At 43.9% G+C, this 20,678-nt stretch overlaps 1 protein-coding gene across 2 annotated transcripts in view; it reads left to right on the plus strand.

Moving 5' to 3' along the window:
- LOC111162314 (component of oligomeric golgi complex 7) overlaps positions 1–20,678 on the plus strand; it is an 80,834-nt gene that overhangs the window by 13,246 nt on the left and 46,910 nt on the right. For both annotated transcript variants that reach the window (XM_022526654.1, XM_022526653.1), the window contains exons 5-6: positions 11,983–12,065; positions 12,829–12,951. In XM_022526654.1, the coding sequence (XP_022382362.1) occupies positions 11,983–12,065; positions 12,829–12,951 (206 nt within the window). The remainder of the gene's footprint in view (positions 1–11,982; positions 12,066–12,828; positions 12,952–20,678) is intronic.

The following is a 20,678-nucleotide window of genomic DNA, read 5'->3' on the forward strand; positions in this document are numbered from 1 at the left end:
TCCCTAAGTATTTTATTATTTTTTTATGTTACTGTTAATGAATTTTTTCTCCTCTTCAGATCATTCGTTGTCAATATGTAGAAGAACAACTGATTTTTTTTTTAAGATTTTATTTATTCATTTGAGAGAGAGAGAGACAAGACAGAGAAAATACAAGCAGGGGGAAAGGAAGAAGCAGATTCTCCACTGAGCTGGGAGCCCAGTGTGGGGTTCGATCCAGGACCCGGAGATGATGACCTGAGCCAAAGGCAGATACCCAACCATCTGAGCCAGCCAGGTGCCCCAACACAATGGATTTTTGTGTGTTGATTTTGTATCCTGCAACATTGCTAAACTCACTTATTAATTCTAAAAGGTTTTTTTGTGGAATATTTAGGGTTTTCTGATTATAAGATCATATCATCTGCAAACAAAGATAATTTTACTTCTTCCTCTTCTCTTTGAATGCTTTTCTCTTTCATACCTCATTGCTCTGGCTAAGACTTCCAGCACTAAAGCCTATAAAGGTGGCAAAAGCAGACATTCTTGTCCTGTTCCTCATCTCAGAGTAAGAGTTTGAAATAGTCTTTTTCACCATTGAGTATTATGTCAGCTGGGGGCTTTTCATACAGGTCCCTTATTATGTTGACATAGTTTGCTTCTATTCCTGGTTTGTTGAGTTATGTCATGAAAAGTGTTGAATTTTAACAAATTCTTTTCTTCACCATTTGAGATGATCATGTGGATTTTTTCCATCATTCTGTTAATATAGTATATTACATTGCTTGATTTTTGTATATTGAACCATCCTTGCATCTCAGGAATAAATTCTACTTGGCTATAGAGTATTATCTTTTAATATGCTGCTGATTTTGGTTTGCTAGTATTTTGTCAAGGATTTTTGCATCACTATTCAGGGATGTGACATCTGGGTGGCTCAGCTGGCTAAGTGTCTGACTATTGATTTCTGCTTAGGTCATGGTCTCAGGGTCATGAGATTGAGCCCTGTGTTGGGATCTGTGCCAGGTGTGGAGTTTGCTTGAGCACTCCACCCCTGCTTGAGTGCACGTGTCCTCTCACTCTCTCAAAAAAAAAAAAAAAAAAAAAAAAAAATCTTCAGGGATATTGGTCTGTAGGTTTTACAGCTATAAATTAGTTCTTAGTGCTGCTTTTGCGGCATCCCACATATTTTGGTATATTGTGTTTTTATTTTCATTTGTCTCAAGATAATTCTTAATTTCCCTTATGGTATCTTCTTTGACCCATTGGTTGCTTAAGACTGCTGTTTAGTTTCTATATATTTGTGAATTTTCTCACTGTTTTTTCTTCTTTTGATTTCTAGTTTTATTTCATAATGATTGGAAAGGATATATGATTTCCATCTTAGTTACACTTGTTTTCTTTTTAAAGATTTTATTTATTTATTTGTCAGAGAGAGAGAGAGAGCACAAGCAGGCAGAGTGGCAGGCAAAGGCAGAGAGAGAAGCAGGTTCCCCGCTGAGCAAGAAGCCTGATGTGGGACCCGATCCCAGGACCCTGGGATCGTGACCTGAGCAAAAGGCAGCCACTTAACCAACTGAGTTATGCAGGTATCCCTACACTTGTTTTCTGGCCTCAGTTGTGAGCTGTCCTGGAGAATGTTTCATGGGCACTTGAGAAAAATATGTATTCTGCTGTTGCTGGGTGGAGTGTTCTGTGTGTGTGTGTGTGTGTGTGTGTGTGTGTGTTAGGTCTAATTGGTTTATGGTGGTGATAAAGTCCTTGACTTCCTTATTATCCTTCCTCGACTTGTTCTTCAAGTGCTCTCATGATGTACCTTCTGCACGCTCTGTTCCTTTTCTTTTCTCCCCTTCCTGTGCTACTTCTGCATAGGTCCTATTGTGGGGTTGTGTTTTTTGTTTTTTTTTTTTGTTTGTTTTTTTTGGTTTGTTTTAGTTCTGCTTAGTCATACTTCTACGTGGCTGCTTTTTTCTGGGCTTGCTCTTTACTGGAAAATAACATGCAATCTCCTTAGAAGCCCAACCTTTTTTACCTGGGCTTTGTTGAGAGCTATCGTCTTGTCCTTGAATTAAAAGCTACATTCTGTGTTGTGCTCTTCAGCTGCCTAAAGAGAACGGATTCAGTACCCATCTCCAGCCTTTCCATTCCATGACTTACTCACTTGTCAGTCATCTGTTTGGAGTGTACTCTGCCTCTTTAGGATCCTAGGACTGGAGCTGGTTTGTGGAAAGTCACCATCTGGTAGCTTTGTCCCTCCCATTTTCTCATGAATTTTTGCAGCTAGAGGCCCACAGAGCTCATGGATATGGTTGGGGTGCACCTCTGGCTACATGGGGTTGGAGAAGAAGTTAGGAATGGAGGTGGGGAGGTGGTGGCTCCATGAATTTGAATGCTTTTCTTTTCATTCTGAAGAGGTTTGCTACTGGAATCAGGTTTGGATGATGCCCTCTGGGTCAGGATTATGGGCCTTGGTAGCGAGGGCAAGCTATATTTGACAATCTTTGTTCAGATTTAAATCAGGCCCGATTCCAGACCCATTCTCTGCAGGCAGGATGGCTCTTTTTAGCCTCTTCTGGGCTGATGCGGAAGTAAGCCTTCTCCGCTGGCCTGGACCAGACCCCCTCTTTGCTCCCTGTCTCCACCTTGTCCTGCCATGCTTAGCTGCTCCCGGCAACATAACCAGTGCTCCTGGAATCCCCACTCACCGTGGGCCAAGGTGACCGAATATCTGATTACTTTCTCCGAAGTTCTATAGTATAGATATTTCCCCGGCTTCAGCACAGATGAGATGGTGGTGTATTTTTCTCGTGGTGGTGAATTTTGGTGAGCATCAGGAAGTTTCCCCATCCCACCCAAAGTAATGTGTTCTCTCATCAGACAGCTTTCCTGGAAGGCCAAGTTGCTTTTTTATCTGATGGTTTTTATTTTTTAAAAGATTATTTATATATTTATTCGATAGAGAGAGAAGTTTCGCGTTAGCACAAGCACGGGGGAGTGGCAGAAAGAGAGGGAGAAGCAAGCTCCCCGCTGAGCAAGAGCCCGATGTAGGGCTTGATCCCAGGACCTGGGGATCATGACCTGAGCTGAAGGCAGACACTTAACTGACTGAGCCACCCAGGCGCCCCTATCTGCTTTTTCTTTTTTTTTTTTTTTAAGATTTTATTTATTTATTTGACAGAGAGAGATCACAACTAGGCAGAGAGGCAGGCAGAGAGAGAAGGGGAAGCAGGCTCCCTGCTGAGCAGAGAGCACAAAGTGGGGCTCGATCCCAGGACCCTGAGATTATGATCTGAGCTGAAGGCAGAGGTTTAACCCACTGAGCCACTCAGGCGCCCCATCCCTATCTGTTTTTAAAGGGAAATCTCTGAAGTGCCTGGGTGTCTCAGTTGGCTATGCGTCCGACTCTTGATCTCAGAGTATACAGTTTTGTTGACCTACTTAAAAAAGGTAGGAGGGGAATCACTGCTGAATTAGTACCTCCCCAACACCTTACCACTTCCCATCTCTGCTCAGAGTGACAGTCTCCAACCTTATATGCCTATCTCAGTTTACACAACCAACCAGTAATTGAGTTATGTTGAAGCAGATTTTTTTTTTTTTAATTTTATTTATTTGACAGAGAGAGAGACAGTGAGAGAGGGAGCACAAGCAGAGGGAGAGGGAGAAGCAGGCCACCCGCCAAGCAGGATTCCCGATGTGGGGCTCAATCAATCCCAGGATCCCAGGATCATGACCTGAGCCGAAGGCAGACGAAGCAGATTTTTTTTACTAAAGATTTTATTTATTTATTTGTCAGAGAGAAAGAAAGAGCACAAGCAAGGGGAATAGTAGGCAGAGGGAGAAGTAGGCTCCCCACTTAGCAAGGAGCCCGATGTGGGACTCGATCCCAGAACTCTGGGATCACCACCTGAGCCAAAAGCAGCTGCTTAACTGACTAAGCCACTCAGGAGTCCCTGAAGCAACTTTTTGTAGCAGTTTGATCTAGGAGATTCATTGGGAGATTCATTGGGATGATTCAAGGGATCATGGGAGATTCATTGATCTAAGGGATCATGGGAAAATAATAAACATTTTAGTGGCAGAAAGCCATCTTGCAACTCATGGACTTCTGCCCATTAAAGTGAGATCTACCAACAGATTTCCAGAGCTTAGCTGGGTTCTCATCACAATAGTTACCTTCACAGATTTTCCTTCTCAGCAAGCATAAAAAGTTGGCTACCAGTTTGTGCAGTTAAATTTTTTCTTTATTCTTTTCCTTCTGAGACGGTGGCATCTGAGTTTTAGCCAGAAGGGGGCAGACGAGTGCCACAGGTGGTGCTTTGGAAGGCCTGTCCCAAGGCTGCCACCCTGGCTTCTCAGCAGTGAGCCTGGAAGCAAGGGCTCCCATTCAGTCCTTTCCTCTGCCCTTAGGAAAATATGTAAGAAACTACTTAATATAAATACCAGAATTTGGCTCTTAGAGTCCATTGCTATGTGTGGAATGCTGATGTTTACCAAATTATTTACTTGTTAATCCTCAAGCCACCAAATATGTGAACATTTAAGGGGTTGAGTTTGTTTGCTTTTGTATAATTCCTATCTGGTGTAATTCAAAGTAGGCATTTCAAAAGGATAACTCCTTTTCAAATATTATTTTAAAATACTGATTATGTGAGGAACAGCAGGGAATGCAAGGATGAATAAGATAAGGTTTCTGTCCTTCAGGGACTTTACAGCTTGGTTGAGGGTGAGGCCAGGAGAGAACAAGTACACAAATAATTTTATTACAAGATGGAATGTGAAAGCTGTTTTAGCCATCCCTGGGATGAAGGGAAAAGATGATAGAAAATTGAGGAAGCTTTTCTGAAAGAACTAACATATGTGCAGAACTTTGAAAGAGAGATGAATTTAAAAATTTTTTTAATTGTTTCCTTTTTTTTAAATATTTTATGTAAGATTTTATTTATTTGACAGAGAGAGACGCAGCTAGAGAGGGAACACAAGCAGGGAAAGTGGGAGAGAGAGAATCAGGCTTTCTGCCAAGCAGGGAACCCTTTGTGGGACTTGATCCTGGGACCCTGAGCTGAAGGCAGACACTTAATGACTGAGCCCCCCAGGTGCCCCTAAAGATTTTATTTATTTATTTGAGAGATAGAGAGTGAAAGACAGCACAAGCAGGGGGATTGGCAGAGGAAGAGGGGGAAAGCAGGCTCCCCATTGAGCAGGGAGCCCGATGTGGGGCTCGATCCCAGGACCCTGGGATCATCACCTGAGCCCAAGGCAGATGCTTAACCTGCTAGGCCACCCCGGTGCCCCTAATTGTTTCAATTATAAAGGTAACACAGGTTGTTGAGAATGGGAAGATATATACAAATATAAAAAAGAAGATGATTTACCAGTGAACTAACTCAGTGCCCAGATATGACTGTTAGTATTTCCTTTTAGTTTTTTCCTGTGAGTGTATACCTGTATCTTTTAAGGCAGGACTATCCATTGAATATATACAATTTTCTACCTTGTTTTTCTCCCCGTGAGCACCGTGGGATGAGCATTTTCCCATGGGTGTAGGATTTTGATAGGTGGGGAGAAATGTTTCCAGCAGAGGGAACAACATACATATGAGTAGTGTAGGAATGGGAAAACTCAGGGGCAGTGGGAATAACAGTTAAGCCTATTTCAGTGGCGTGGACGTTGGGAAATGGTCAGAGATGAGCCTGGACAGGAGAGCTGGGAGAGCATAGTTGGCCTTGAACAGACTGAGGAGTTTCTATCCGGGGAAGAATTTCATGGCTGTTAGCAGTTTATTAGTAAGTCTGATGAGGGCTGTTGGCCAAGTGGAAGGAGTGTGGACTTCGGAAATGGACAGACCAACTTTGGAATCTTTGGGCTGCTGCCTCCTTTTTTTTTTTTTTTTTTTTTAAGATTTTACTTATTTGAGAGAGAAGGAACAAGCGAAAGCATGAGCAGGGTGGTGGGGAGAGGCAGAAGTGGACTCCCCACTGAGCAGGGAGCCTGATGTGGGATTTGATCCCAGGACCCTGGGATCATGACCTGAACCAAAGGCAGATGCTTAATGACTGAGCCATCCAGGCGCCCCAAGGGCTGCTGCCTCTTAGCAATGAGACCTCAATTTCCTTCTTAGAAAAGGGAGTATGGAATGCACACACCCTATGATTCCTACTTTCCTGGTCCTGGGGAGGCACTCTGTGAATGTTATTCCTTTCTCTTGGACCCCCATTCAAGATTTCATGGCTCTCACAGTAACCCAGAGGGAGTAAGTCCTAAGAGGCCAGTCGGGAACTCATGAAGTTTCTATTTGAATAGGAGCAGCAGCTGCGTTTCTGAAAATCTCTCTAGCTCAGCATATGGAGCTACACTACAAATTGGAATCCAGACCCACAAATGACTTCATTGGTTTCATTTTTCTGTTTCTTGAATTCAGTTAAAATTTGCTCACCAACAGTGTTGGAAAAAACTGGAGGTTGAAAAAACTGGAGGTTGTTGAAAAAACACTGGAGGTCTTACTGGGGAAAAGAACATTTTTTCCCTCTACTGCTTCATTCCCCAATCCTGATCCCAGGAGAGCACTTCTAATTCTCAGAACTGTTTTCTCTGGCATTTCACTTTGTATTTCTGGATAAGTAAATACACTACCTTACTTATTTTTAAAGATTTATTCATTTCCAAGAGAGCACGTGCACACGCGTGCATGGTGTAGGAGGGGAGTAGCAGTGCAGAGGGGGAGAGAGAATCTCAAGCAGACTCCCTGCTGAGCACAGAGCCCAGCACAGGGCTTGATCCCATGAACCCTGAGATCATGACCTAACCCGAAATCAAGAGTCAGGTGCTTAACTGACTGAGCCTCCCAGGTGCCCCTTTGCATAATACATTTATTATTTTACTTCTTTGTATATTAATTTTAGGCATTGTCTATTGACTTCCTATTGTTGTAGCTAAGGATTTCGCTCTCATACCACTCCTCTCTCCTTTTGCATTTGCCTCATATATCATGAATTAGTAAATAATGTTTCTGTTATCACAAGTTTATAAGCTTAGTGCATTTTTTCAGAGTCAGGTCAGGCACTATGATTTTAATCTTTATCCTTAAATTTCTGGTTGCCTTTTTTTTTTTTTTTAAAGATTTTATTTATTTATTTGACACACAGAGAGAGAAATCACAAGTAGGCAGAGGAGCAGGTGGGGGGTTGGGGGGAAGCAGGCTCCCTGCCGAGCAGAGAGTCCCATGTAGGACTCGATCCCAGGATGCTGAGATCATGACCCGAGCCAAAGACAGAGGCTTAACCCACTGAGCCACCCAGGCTCCCCTCTGGTTGCCTTTTTATTTCCTCTCCTTCTTGCTACCATCCATAGGCCTTCATTTTTTTCCAAAATGGGAGTAAGGAGTTCTGAGTTCCTTTCCCCTTTATCCCAGAGACTTTCCTTCTGGAAGTCTCTCCTCTTCTCTGAACCAGACCAGCAGAGCTCCTGGAATTCTTTGCTGGATCTGAGATTTAAACTCTTGCATCTGTCAGTTGTCATTTTGGACAGTTAACTTGAGTTAAATGATGCCTCAGGAACCCGACTGAGAGACGGTCTTGGTCCTTCTGGTTGTGTGATCTGGACGGGCTTATTTATTCTGATGCCAGTTTCTCCGTCTTCTGGCCTCAGTAGGGTTGCACTGAGGTTGAAGTGAGATTCTGTAAATGGGAGATGCTTTGAAGAAGTGTGAATGTAAGAGTGTGACAGAAGCTTCTCGAGGGTGTGTTTTTTTTTTTATGTTGTTACCTACATTGTATATTGGAGACCTTTGATATTAGTCTCACCTCTGTTTATTTTACTGCTACATTCAGATACTTTCTGATACAAGATGCTCTTTTTCCCCAGGAAGAATGAGTCTAGAGAGTGGCGGAAGGGTGAAGGGAAGCCTTCTAGGGCGAAGTGGTGCAGATTGATGCAGTGGGGGAGATGTTTTAGGATGAGATTTCAGAGCATTTCTTCCCATATACTTACTTCATTTCATAGATAACTGTCATCGATAACTGACAGATCTCTTATGTGCGAGAAGTACTTCCATATGTCTAAATAAAACGTGAAATCATACGCAAAAGCAACGTAAGTGAAATTTCCCATTGGTGCTGTATGTTTGTTAATATTATCTTGTTTATAATCCAAAATCAGTTGTTAATTTGAAATAAGAGTCCATTGGCCCTCTCTCACCCTGGGGGTGGATGGCATAGAGACTAGAGGCCCCATCTTATTCACATGAGGCCTCTATTATGAGTTTGGGATGCACTTTCACTGCAAGTGACAGAAACCCAGTTCACACTGGCCTACGTGAAAAACAGAGAGAGAGAGAGAGAGAGAATCTATTGCGTGCGGAACTGAGAAGTTCTGGAGTAGGTCTTGCTGATCCAGGAGCACAGACTGTGTTATTATTAGGACCGTGTCTCTTGCCATTTCTTGATTCTGTCTCTCTGTGTGTTGGCGTTAGTCACTTCCAGGTGCACTCTTCAGGTGGTGGCCTGTACACTTCCAGGCTTCTGTCCTCACAGCCTAAGAAGAGAGCCCAGCATTAATCTTGATTGCATTGATTGGCAGGCTTTTGCCCTTTTGAATCACTTACTTCGGTCAGGTGGATTTGAGGCTCTGGCGGCCAGCCCTGGATCCTGGAGAAGAGTCAGCTTCACTAGAAACACTTCAATGGAAAATGGTCAAAAGATACAAACTGCAGTTATAACAAGTACAGGGCTGTAACATACAGTATGATGATTGGAGTGAACAGTCCTATAGCAATCCTATGTATAACAATCCTATAACAACGCTGTAGGAGATACCAGGGCAGTTGTTAAGAGAGTAAATCCTAGGAGTATTCATCACTAGAAGAATTTTTTCCCCTTTATTCTTTCCTCATTTCCTTTCTTTTTACTGTGTCTGTATGAGGAAATGGTTGTTAGCTGAATCTGTTATCATTTCACAGTATATGTCGATCAAACCAGCATGATGTATGACTTAAAACTTACACAGTGAGGGGCGCCTGGGTGGCTCAGTGGTTAAAGCCTCTGCCTTCGGCTCAGGTCATGATCCCAGGGTCCTGGGATCGAGCCTCACATCGGGCTCTGCTCAGCAGGGAGCCTGCCTCCTCCTCCTCTCTCTCTCTGCCTGCCTCTCTGCCTACTTGTGATCTGTCAAATAAATAAAAATCTTTAAGAACCTTGAAGTTAAAAAAAAAAAAAAAAACTTACACAGTGATGTCATGTCAGTAAAACTAGAAACAAAACCAAAGTGTTCTTTCATAAAGACAATTGACATTTGCTCTTTTTTTTAAAGATTTTATTTTATTTATTTTTAAGAAAGATTTTATTTATTTGACAGAGATCACAAGTAGGCAGAGAGGCAGGCAGAGAGAGAGAGGAAGGGAAGCAGGCTCCCGGCTGAGCAGAGAGCCCGATGCGGGGCTCGATCCCAGGACCCTGGGATTGTGACCTGAGCCCAAGGCAGAGGTCTTAACCCACTGAGCCACCCAGGCGCCCCAAGATTTTATTTATTTATTTGACAGAGAGAGACACAGTGAGAGAGGGAACATAAGCAGGGGGAGTGGGACAAGGAGAAGCAGGCTTCCTGCAGGGCAGGGAGCCCAATGTGGGGTTCGATCCCAGGACCCTGAAATCACAACCCGAGCCCAAGGCAGACGCTTAATGACTGAGCCACCCAGCTGCCCCGACATCTGCTATGTCTTATGTATGTGTAATTACTAGCAGCTGTAAGAAAGTGCTAAAGGTGGAGCGCCTGGGTGGCTCAGTGGGTTAAGCCTCTGCCTTCAGCTCAGGTCATGATCTCAGGGTTCTGGGATCGAGCCCCACATCAGGCTCTCTGCTCACAGGGAGCCTGCTTCCCCCTCTCTCTCTGCCTCTCTCTCTGCCTGCCTCTCTGCCTACTTGTGATATCTCTCTGTCAAATAAATAAATAAAAAAATCTAAAAAAAAAAAAAAGTGCTAAAGGTGTTACTCGGTAATAAAACCTAAATTTTTTGCCTGGTAAGAAAAAAAAACAAAAACAAAAACAGAAAAATGGGAGAAGGGGAGGCAGGCCCATGGCTCTCAGAGAATGCCCAGAGCTCTGTCAGCAGAAGGGCAGTGGGATGTGCTTGCAAAACAACACGTCTGCCATCAGAACCCCACCCCCTATCCCCCCACCGCAGCACCCAGCAGATGGCCCTTCACCAGGCAAGGGCTCAGCAGTGCCTTCTGCATGGAGTTGGTGGTATCACAAGAGCCTAAAAGTGTTTGATGGTTGCCGAAGTGAGTTTCCCATTTTTTTCTTTCTCTTGTCTGAATCAGGAACTTCCCCCAGTGTTACATGTTTATGTTTAATTTAATGTACTAACCTTGAAAAACTCGAATTCCTCTGTAAGGGCTAAAGATTCACATGTCACCTTTAAGTTTTCCAGTGCTTTTACTAACTGGGTTTGCTGTGTCGCCAAATTCTGTTTTATTATTTGTTTCAAGAAATAACAAGTTCTACTCTGGGGTGGAAACTTTTTAAGTTGTGATTGTATTTTTGGACTAGTAACGCTGTAGCCGTTTCTGTCTAAAAGCATTCTTTGAATATACACCAAAATGTTGACAGTGTTTAATAGAGTGTGATAGGCAGTTTTTTCTTCTTGTTTTCCATTTTTCTACCACGAACATACTATTTATATTTCTGAAAAGCAATGCTATTTAAAATAGTCATTAATTTACCACATTTTAAAAAAAGATTTTATTTATTTATTTGACTGACAGAGATCACAAATAGGCAGAGAAGCGAGCAGGGGCAGGGCAGGGGAAGCAGGCTTCCCACTGAGCAGAAAGCCTGATGCGGGGCTGTATCCCAGGACCCTGAGATCATGACCTGAGCCGAAGGCAGAGACTTAACCCACTGAGCCACCCAGGTGCCCCAATTTACTACATTTTTTGTGTGTGTACCATATGCTGTGCTAATTTCTAGGAACAGTGAGACAAGACAGGAAAGGTCACAGCCTCATAGACCTTGTATTTCTGAGGATGAGAAAGATAACAAACTGTTATACAGGTAACTAAATAGAAAAATACAGATTTTAATTAATTTTACAAAGGGAAAGATGTGATGGCAAATAAATAACAGAAGAAACCTAATATAGGTTGGCTGATTGGGAAAGGCCTTCCTGATAAGGGAAGGGGAGAACCACACAGACAGCCAGAAGGATCATCCAAGACCTAGTAAGTGCAAAGGCCCTGGGCAGAAAAGAGCATGATTTGTTCTCTGCAGCTGGCAGAAGGTCTGCTGTGTAAGTATTTCTTAGTTCATATAAATATTAGATTGAGTCCTATGAGATTCCTGCTTTTGTAGGGTCAAATGGTTGAGGAGCAGTAGTTTTATATAGTTTCATCCATGCTGTGGTTGAGCAGTCCTGTCGTTGGCCTGCAAGTGACTGAAGCTCTCTGGGCTGCCCTTTCCTCCCCTGTAAAATGAGTTCAGTTGATGGTTTTTCAGATGCCTTTCTGTCGCTGACATTTTATGATTTTAGTCTGGCCCAGGAGGAGGTGAGGCAGGTGAATTGCCTAAAGCAGAAAATCTAAGGAGGCTCTTGCCCTGCCCTTGCACAACCCTGAGCATGAGAGTCTTTCAGTTTTGTAGCCCAGGCTTAGCTCCTACCACCGACCCTGTCCCACCCCCACCCCCGGCCCAGGCCTGATTTGAACTCATTTCCTGGTTTCCGTGGAACAGTGACTTTGCTGATGTATAATCTGAGTTCCCTCGCTGAAGTGTACAGATGCGTTATCTAAACAAGCCAAGGCTTGTGGCATCTGAGTCACATATTCTGCCCTTATGCTTAACTTATTTTTCGTATCTGTATTCTCTGTGTGTGAGTTAATTCACTGTGTAGGTAGGCAGTTCAGAAGGCAACCTTACATATATCCACATTTAGCCGGGGGAATTCTTTCTCTGGTCTGCAGCAGGAAGCCTGGTACCAATGTGGCCATGTTTGATGTTGTTCTCCTTTAGATCAGTCCAGAGTGTTTGTGAAGGTGTTTACTGAAATCGACCGGATGCCCCAGCTGCTTGCCTACTACTACAAATGCCACAAGGTGAGGAGCTGGGGGTGCTTACAGTTGTGGAATGCTCCCATGCTGGGCTGCGGAGCTCCAATTTGCCAGCTCCAAGGAGGAGACACTTGCCTCTGTGCCCTCTGTGCCCTCTGTCTTTTTTCTTCTGATTCGCCAGTAGGGGGCGTTCTCGGTCCAACCTGTGGATTCATTTTCGTGGCACTTGGAAAACACAAGCCCTCCCTTTCGGCCTCTTGTAGGTTAATAGCTGAATTTCACTTACACACTGACAAGTTGTTTAAATTTTTTGCATTTTTGTCTTTCAAGGGAGAGTCGTGTCTTAGGCCTTATTATGCTCTCAGGAAGCCTGAAGAATTTTTTTGTTTTCTAGAGTTGTCGACATGAGCTGAAAACCTGACCGCTTTCTGGGCTGACTGAGTTCCTCTAGGTCCAGCGCCTGTGTGTCTTAAGCGGCGCTGTTGGCCATGGGGCTCAAGGGCACATGTGCTCACACCTTGAGGTCTTTTCCAGAGAGTGTAGCATGCCTGGTGGAAGGACCTTGGCAGGCTTTGGGGTGAGGTGAAAAGAGCAGGGAGCACCTGGAGGGCAGCGGAGTCACGCTCGAGTTGTTGATCAGAGCAGGCACCGAAGTCTTGTTTCCTTCACTTTTGTTTGCAGTGAATGGTCATCAGGGGACATCTGCTCACCCTGGGGAGTGGGCGGCTCGATGTGGCCTGCCTTGCTGGGGTGGCAGGGTGGCATATCCTGTTTCCTCAGCGAGGTCCCCTCTGTTCTGCCTCTGCAGGCGCAGCTCTTAGCGACCTGGCAAGAACTGTGCCAGAGTGACCTCCCCCTGGACCGGCAGCTCACAGGGTTCTATGATGCCTTGCTCGGGGCCTGGCACACGCAAATCCAGTGGGCAACGCAGGTAACCGCTCGCGTGGGTCCTAGGGGATGGGCGCCTGCCCTGGGAATGGTGTCTCCCCACTTTAATTGCTGCTCGGAACATCTCCCTGTTTGCTGCCCTCACCAAAGGAGTTAAAGTTACGCCTCGAAACCCAAGGCAGTAAAACCTTTAGGTCTCCTTAAGACTCTTGTTATCGTGTTTCTCTGTATCTTAAATAGAATCTAATGTGACAGCGTTGCATGGTGTTCAGCCAGGGAGCCTGTGGAATTCCTGAAGGCCATTATCTCCTGATCTAGAAGCAGGAGGCCCTTGGTCAGGTGCTGTTTGACCGAACAAGATTGTTTTTATCTTAACTTCAGGTAAAACGTACCTGGCCTAGAGTTCGTTTCCCTTATTCGCACAGCACACCCAGAGCTGGAGGAAGAGTGCAGTTTGAAAGGTGCTCTCTGACTTAGGGGACCGATGAGGCAGAGGAACTTCATTGCCAGTGGACACTTGCCGTCATTTATTTTCCCAGAGCCTCTCGGTGTGGCATTTTCCGCCTTCTGGGGTATGAACCACTGTTCCTTTGTCTGGATGCCTGCAGGTGCCCCAGATCCTCTTTCCTTCTTTGAGAGCAGAAGAGGCTGTGACTCACTGGGCCTGTGTGGCTTGATTTTTGTCTTTTTGCTTTCAGAGTGAGTTGTGAGCTCGTCCTACAGTGTGCATCTGTCCCCCATTGGAATGAGCTCAGCTGTAGCTGGAGAGAACCCCCCAGACAGGGTCGTGTCCCTCCCACTGGTAAAGTGTTCTGCTCCGACCCCTGTTGCTTTCCCCTGGAGCCAGCAGAACTCAGTTAGGTCACAACAACACAAAACCCAGCCTCCTGTAGTCGTTCCTCGGCGTTTATGTGAATGTCGCTTCTCAGTGACCCTGTCGATGCCCACTCATTTCTGTGCCCTTGCCTCTTCTGCTGTCTCTCATGTCGTGAGGATAAAACCAGTTCACGGCCGCATGTGCAAATGCCCTTCATCATCTCAGAAAAAGGATTTAGACTTTTCAGACTTGTGTTCAGGCCTCATTCTAAATTTTGTAAGGTGTGAGTTTGTGCTAGTCTATACCTTTTGTCTGTGGCCCATTTCCTTTTCAAGAGGTAAGCATGATAAGAAGCCGTCATCTCCTGAAGCTTAGTACAATGCAAAAGAAAACAAAAGACACCACAGTAAATGTTTCCCCTTCTGATTTACCCCCCAGTATTTTAATATGAAAAACTTCTGACATATGAAAGAGTTGAAAGGATTGTATAGTGAACGCCCATATATCCACTTCGTGCACTCTGCAATGAATATTTCACTATGTTTGCTTTATTATAAACCTATCCATCTCTCCATGTATCTGTCCATTCATTAGTCTTATTTTTTGATTGATTTCAAGGAACTTGTAAGCATCATTTACTTCTAAACATACATATTAGTAACTAGAGTTCAATATTTATTTCCCTTATTCTTTTGAGATAAAATTGTGAAATGTACTGATCTTAAGTATGCCAGTTGATTTATTTATTTTATTTTTAATTTTTTTTATTTTTAAAGACTTCATTTATTTATTTGTCATAGAGAGAGAGGCAGAGAGAAGCGAGAGCGAGCACAGGCAGACAGAGTGGCAGGCAGAGGCAGAGGGAGAAGCAGGCTCCCTGCCAAGCAAGGAGCCCGATGAGGGACTCGATCCCAGGACGCTGGTATCATGACCTGAGCCGAAGGCAGCCGCTCAACCAACTGAGCCACCCAGGTGTCCCAGTTGATTTATTTTTGACAAATTCTATGTAATCTAATCTCTGTTAAGATGTAGAGAACATTTACCATCACTCTAGAAGTTTCTCTTACTCCTTCCTGGTCGGTCTTCATACCAGTACCCCTGATGGTAACCACTGTTCTGGTATTTTCCCACCATAAATTAGTAGCCTGTTAACTGAATTTTCTGTAGATGGAATTGTATGGTATGTGTTCTCTCTGTAAGGCCTCTTGGATTCAGCATGTTTGTGAAATTTATTCCTATTGCGTGAATCAGTACTTTGTTCCTTTTTATTGCTAAATACTGTTTCGTGGCATGACTAGACCACAGTTTGTTTATTCATACTTACATTGAGGAACACTTGGGATGGTTTCAGTTTGGGGTTATTACGAATGAAGTTGCTAATGAGCATTGTTCTCTAAGTATTTTTGTGGATGCACATGTTCATATCTCTTGGGTAAATACCTAGGAGTGGAATCGCTGGGTCATCAGGCGGGGGTGTATGTTTAGAGTTATAAGAAACTGCCAGACATTTTCCCAAAGTGGTTGTACTTCTTATACTCCCACAGCGAGGACGCGAGAGTCCCGATTGCCCCACATCTTTGCCAATGGTAGGTGATGTCAGTCTTTCTTAAGTTAGCCATTCTGGTGGGTGTGTTGTAGTATCTCAGTGTGGTTTTAATTTGTATTTTCCTGATGACTAAGGCTGGTGAGCACCTTCTCAGTGTACTTATATCTTCCTTTGTGAGGTGTCTGTTCAGATCTTCTGGCCATTACAGAAAATTGGTTTATGTGCCTTTTTCTTATTGAGTTATAGGAGTTCTTTCTATAGTTCAGATAAAAGTCCTTTGCCAGGGACACCTGGGCGGCTCAGTGGATTAAGCCGCTGCCTTTGGCTCGGGTCATGATGCCAGGGTCCTGGGATCAAGTCCCACATCAGGCTCCTTACTTGGCAGGGGGCCTGCTTCTCTCTCCGCATCTGCCTGCTTGTGTGATCTCACGCGCTCTCTTTCTCTTTCCCTCTGACAAATAAATAAATAAAATCTAAAAGTCCTTTGTCAGATATATTTTGTAGATACTGCTTTCCAGTCTGTGGCTTAAACAGAGGTGTTGATTTTGATGAGGCTTCGTTTATCCAGTTTTTTTTTTTTTATTGTTTTGTAAGAAACTATTACAAACCCCCAGATTGCTGTGTTTTCTTCTAGAAGCTTATTTACTTTTTACAGTAACGTCTGTGGTCCGTCTTGAAATTGGTCTTGTTGTATAGTGTAAGGTCAGGTCAGATTGTTGTCAGGTGGGCTCTTGAGGTTGATTTCTGAAGCCCTAGTCGGTAAGTTGGTAAGTCTGGGAACTTTGTGGTGGTTCTTTGACCCATGACCAGAGAATCCTTTCGCCACATCACTTCCGAGGACCGGGGGACACCTCTGAGTGTAAGGGACCCAGCGTGTTTTAATTGAGACGCGTTTAAAAAAATGCTACTGAAGGTCTAGGATCTGCCTTCATAGCTTCAGCGGACCCACCGGTTAGAGCTCCTTAGAACAGAGTGACTTAGTTTAATTCTTCCCCTGCCCCAGGTCATGGGAGTAGGAGACGAGAGTGAAGGAGATCCTCACCGCACAGTCCCTCTTCACCAGACGTGGTGAGGAGTCAGGATACCTTTTTCTAGACAAGGTCCATTTTCCTTTCTTCCTTGGGTCCCTTTTTTTTTTTGCAGCAAAAGGTTTCTTCTATCAGATGCGGACGTTGGGCTGAGTGGCGGCTGAAGCTCTTGATGCTTCTCTGACATTGGCCTGTTCAGTGACAGTGAAGGGACTGCGTTGGCTGGAGACAGGAGGGTTCGTGTTGGTGCAGCTGTGTGTGTGGGCAGCGGAGCCACACGGCAGACGAACTGTGGAGCCAAGGCAGGAGCGTGGCTTTCTCAAGAAGGTAGTGAGAGTCTCGAGCCACAGACTGAGTGATGACGTTGCCGTTTTAAGGATGATTTTGGTGTCAGAACAATCACCTGTGTAGTTTCCCTGCCCAAAAGGCTTAACCCTGAATGCTATCATGAGGAAACACGCAGACACATTCAAATGCAAGACCATTTCGTGAAACAGTTGTCTTGGATTCTTCAAAAATGTCAGTGTGGTGAAAGAAAAAAAAAAGTTGGGGCGCCTGGGTGGCTCAGTTGTTAAGTGTCTGCCTTCAGCTCAGGTCATGATCCCAGGGTCCTGGGATCGAGCCCCACATCGGGCTGCTTGCTCAGCAGGAAGCCTGCTTCTCCCTCTCTCACTCCCCTGGCTTGTGTTCCCTCTCTCGCTGTGCCTCTCTCTCTGACAAATAAATAAGTAAAATCTTAAAAAAAAAAAAAAAAAAAAAGTTGAGTTGATTTTAGATTAAAGGAGACAAAAAAAGAATGACAACTAAATGTAATTCCATGGTCCTTGATTGGATTCTGCATGATGACAAAAAAGCCATATAGGGATAGTTGGGGAAATTTGAACTTGGACCATAAAGGTATTATTTCAAGATTAAGTTTGATTACTTGTAGTGTTGTGATGTAAGAGGATGCCCCCATTTTGTTGCTGCTGTTGTTTTTAAAGAATTTATTTTTGAGTAATCTATACACCCAACATAGGGCTCAAACCTATAACCCCAAGATCAAGAGTCGCGTGCTCCACTGACTGAGACAACCAACTGCCCCAGGATGGCCCTGTTTTTAGGAGGTACATGCTGAGGTGCCTGCATTAGACCTGTGTTAGAGAGAGAAATAAAGCAGTTGTGGCAGGATGTTAGTAACTGATGAATCTTGCAATTTTAAATATTTAAAATGTAAATAAGTCTTAAAAATAACATTTAAAAAATAACGAATTTGGAGGTAGTATAGGCAGTGATCTGATGAGGAAAGGTTGGAGACAAGGCAGGAACTTTGTCTGGCCTTGCGTGATGGAAACGTAGTAAAAGGCATCCAGTTCAAGAAGAGTGGACAGTTGTTAAGGCCTAGTAACTGATAACGGAAAAGTCCGAGGGGAGATTTTCATTGTGTTGGAAGGGAGAGGTTACTGTCAGAAATACACAAGTTGAGGGAAGCAGGTCTGGGAAGGTCACGGGGACAGTAATGAATTCTAGTTTGGGACACTTAAATGCCAAGGAAGAGTGGCCCGCCTCAACTGTGTTGTACAGGAGACGGGTGGAAGACTGTCGCTCAAGGAATACGAATTGGGGAGGTTCCCATAGTTTCGTCATTTCATTCCTCGTTGGCTTGTTTGGTTCTTTGTCTCTCAGACTCCAGCAGGGATGTTTCTCAAACTGAACAGGTGTTCACTGAAGCTTTGTGAGTTCTCTATTATTATAGTAATCTAAAAAAAAAAAAAAAAGTAGTTTGGATTACGTACATGATCGCCGTAGGACCAGTGGCTGTCGTGTGATTGAGTGGGTGCATTCGTGGTGATATCCACTTTGGTGTCCCTGTTCTCTTGGGGACAAACTCAGTACTTATGTGATGTATGCACTGGCACCAAGTGCATTCTGTTTAATGCCGTAACCAACTTGATGTTTCCTTAGTAGCTGGTAGTTTGCCTAGAGATGGAAGCAGTACGGGAATCCTCACACATCACGGAGTAGTAGAGGCGGCTGGGAGCTCAGAGGAACCTATGCTGTCAGGTCGAATTAATGATGAAAAGGTTTAGTTGCGGGGTATCATCTTCATCTGTCCCGTTATTTTGAGTTTTACTGGTTTTAAATTTGAAATGACTTTTGTGTGTGTGTGTGTGTGTGTGTGTGTGTGTGTGTGTGTTGAAACGTATCTAACATAAAATTTACCATTTTTAAGTGTACAGTTAAGCAGCATTGAGCATATTCACAGTGTTGATTAACTGTTACCACTGTTTCCAGAACTTTTTAATCATCCCAACCTGTGTGCCTGTTGAGCAGTAACTCCCCAAGCCCTTCTCCCCCATGGCCTGGTGTCCTGCGTTCTACTGTCTCTATTTTCCTATTCTAGATCCCTCTTAGAAGTGGAATTGTACAGTACCCGTCCTTTGTGTCTGGCTTATTCCACTTAACATAATATTTTCAAGGATTATCCGTGTTGTGGCAGATACTGGAATTTTCCATTCCTTTTCTGTGGCTGAATATTTCATTAAGTGTACCTGCCACGTTCTGTTGATCCATTCATGTGTTGATAAACAGTTGGATCACTCCCACCTTTTGGCTGTCGTGAATCATGCTGATGTGAACATGGGACTTGTTTGGGTCCCTGTTGTCAGTTCTTTGGGCTGTACAGCTAGAAATGGAAGTGCCGGATCACATCTTTTTTAACCTTTTGAGGAACCGCCAGACTGTCTTCCGCAGTAGCTGTAACACTTTACTCTCCCACCAGCAAATGTATGAAGGTTCCAGTTTCTCCACATCAACTCTAACACTTGTTATTTTCTTTTCCTTTTGTTTATTAAATATTTTATTTATTTGAGAGACAGAGTGTGAGAGCATGTGTAGAGGGTGAGGGGCAGATGGAGAGGAAGAAGCAGACTCCCTGCTGAGCAGGAAGCCTGATGTGGGGCTCAGTCCCAGGACCCTGAGGTCATGGCCTGAGCTGAAGGCAGATGCTTAACCGACTGAGCCACCTGGGTGCTCCCTTCTTTCTTTTTAAAAAATAATAGCAGTCCTAGTGGATGTGAAGTGGTTTTGATTCGTGTTTTCCTAAGAACTACTGACGCTGAGCACCATTTCACTTGTTTATCAGCCACTTTTATCATCTTCTTTGGAGAAACGTGTTAAAGTCCTTGCCCAGTTTTGAGTTGGGTTTTTGGTTTTATGTTTTGAGTTTGATCTGTATTTGGGCTGTTAATCCCTTATTATTAGATATATGATCTCTAAGTATTTCCTCCCATGCCATGGGTTATCTTTTTAGTCTGTTTGCAGTGTTCCTTCATGCACAGTTTTTAATTGTGATGTAGCCCAATTTATCTGTTTTTTTTTTTAAGATTTTTATTTATTTATTTGACAGACAGAGATCACAAGCAGGCAGAGAGGCAGGCAGAGAGAGAGGAAGGGAAACAGGCTCCCTGCCGAGCAGAGAGCCTGATGCGGGGCTCAATCCCAGGACCCCGGGATCATGACCTGAGCTGAAAGGCAGAGGCTGAACCCACTGAGCCACCCAGGTGCCCCTTATCTGTTTTTCCGTTGTTGTTGCCTCTGCTTTTGGTGTCATGCTTGGGAATCATTGCCACATCCAAGGGCATGAGGATTTTCCCCCCAGTGTTTTTTTCTTTTTTTTTTTTTTAAGATTTACTTATTTATGTTAGAGAGAGAGGAAACAAACAGGAGGGACAGAGGGAGAGGGAAGGAATCCCACAGAGTCTCCACTGAGCGCAGAGCCCAATGTGGTGTCAGTCTCACAACCCTGAAATAATGACCTGAGCCAAATCCAAGAGTAGATGCTTAACTGACTGAGCCACCCAGGCATCCAAACAAATGTTTTTTCTAAGATTTTTATACTTTACTCTTAATGTTTGGATCTGATTAATTTTGAATTAATTTTTTTGTAATGGTGCAAAGTAAGGTTGCAGTGTTTTTCTTTTGCATGTTCATATCCAGTTTTCAGAGCAGCATTTGTTGAAAAGTCTGTCCTTTGCCCATTGAATGGTTTTGGTACTCTTGTTGAAAATTATTTGACCCTGTATGTGATGGGTTATTTCTAGGCTCTCTATCCCATTGGACTATGTGTCTATCCTTATACCCGTGCCACACTGTTTTGATTAGTGTACCTTTGTAGTAAGTTTTGAGATCTGGAAGTGAGAGTTTCCCAATGTCATTCTTCTTTTTCTTTTCTCTCTTTTCTTTTAAAAAAAGATTTTATTTATTTATTTGACAGAGATCACAAGTAGGCAGAGAGGCAGGCAGAGAGAGAGAGAGAGGGAAGCAGGCTCCCTGCTGAGCAGAGAGCCCGATGTGGGACTCGATCCCAGGACCCTGGGATCATGACCTGAGCTGAAAGG

The sequence above is a fragment of the Enhydra lutris genome, unplaced genomic scaffold, assembly GCF_002288905.1.
Source record: "Enhydra lutris kenyoni isolate GAN:26980312 unplaced genomic scaffold, ASM228890v2 scaffoldscaffold90, whole genome shotgun sequence".
In the NCBI taxonomy this organism is placed as follows: domain Eukaryota; kingdom Metazoa; phylum Chordata; class Mammalia; order Carnivora; family Mustelidae; genus Enhydra; species Enhydra lutris.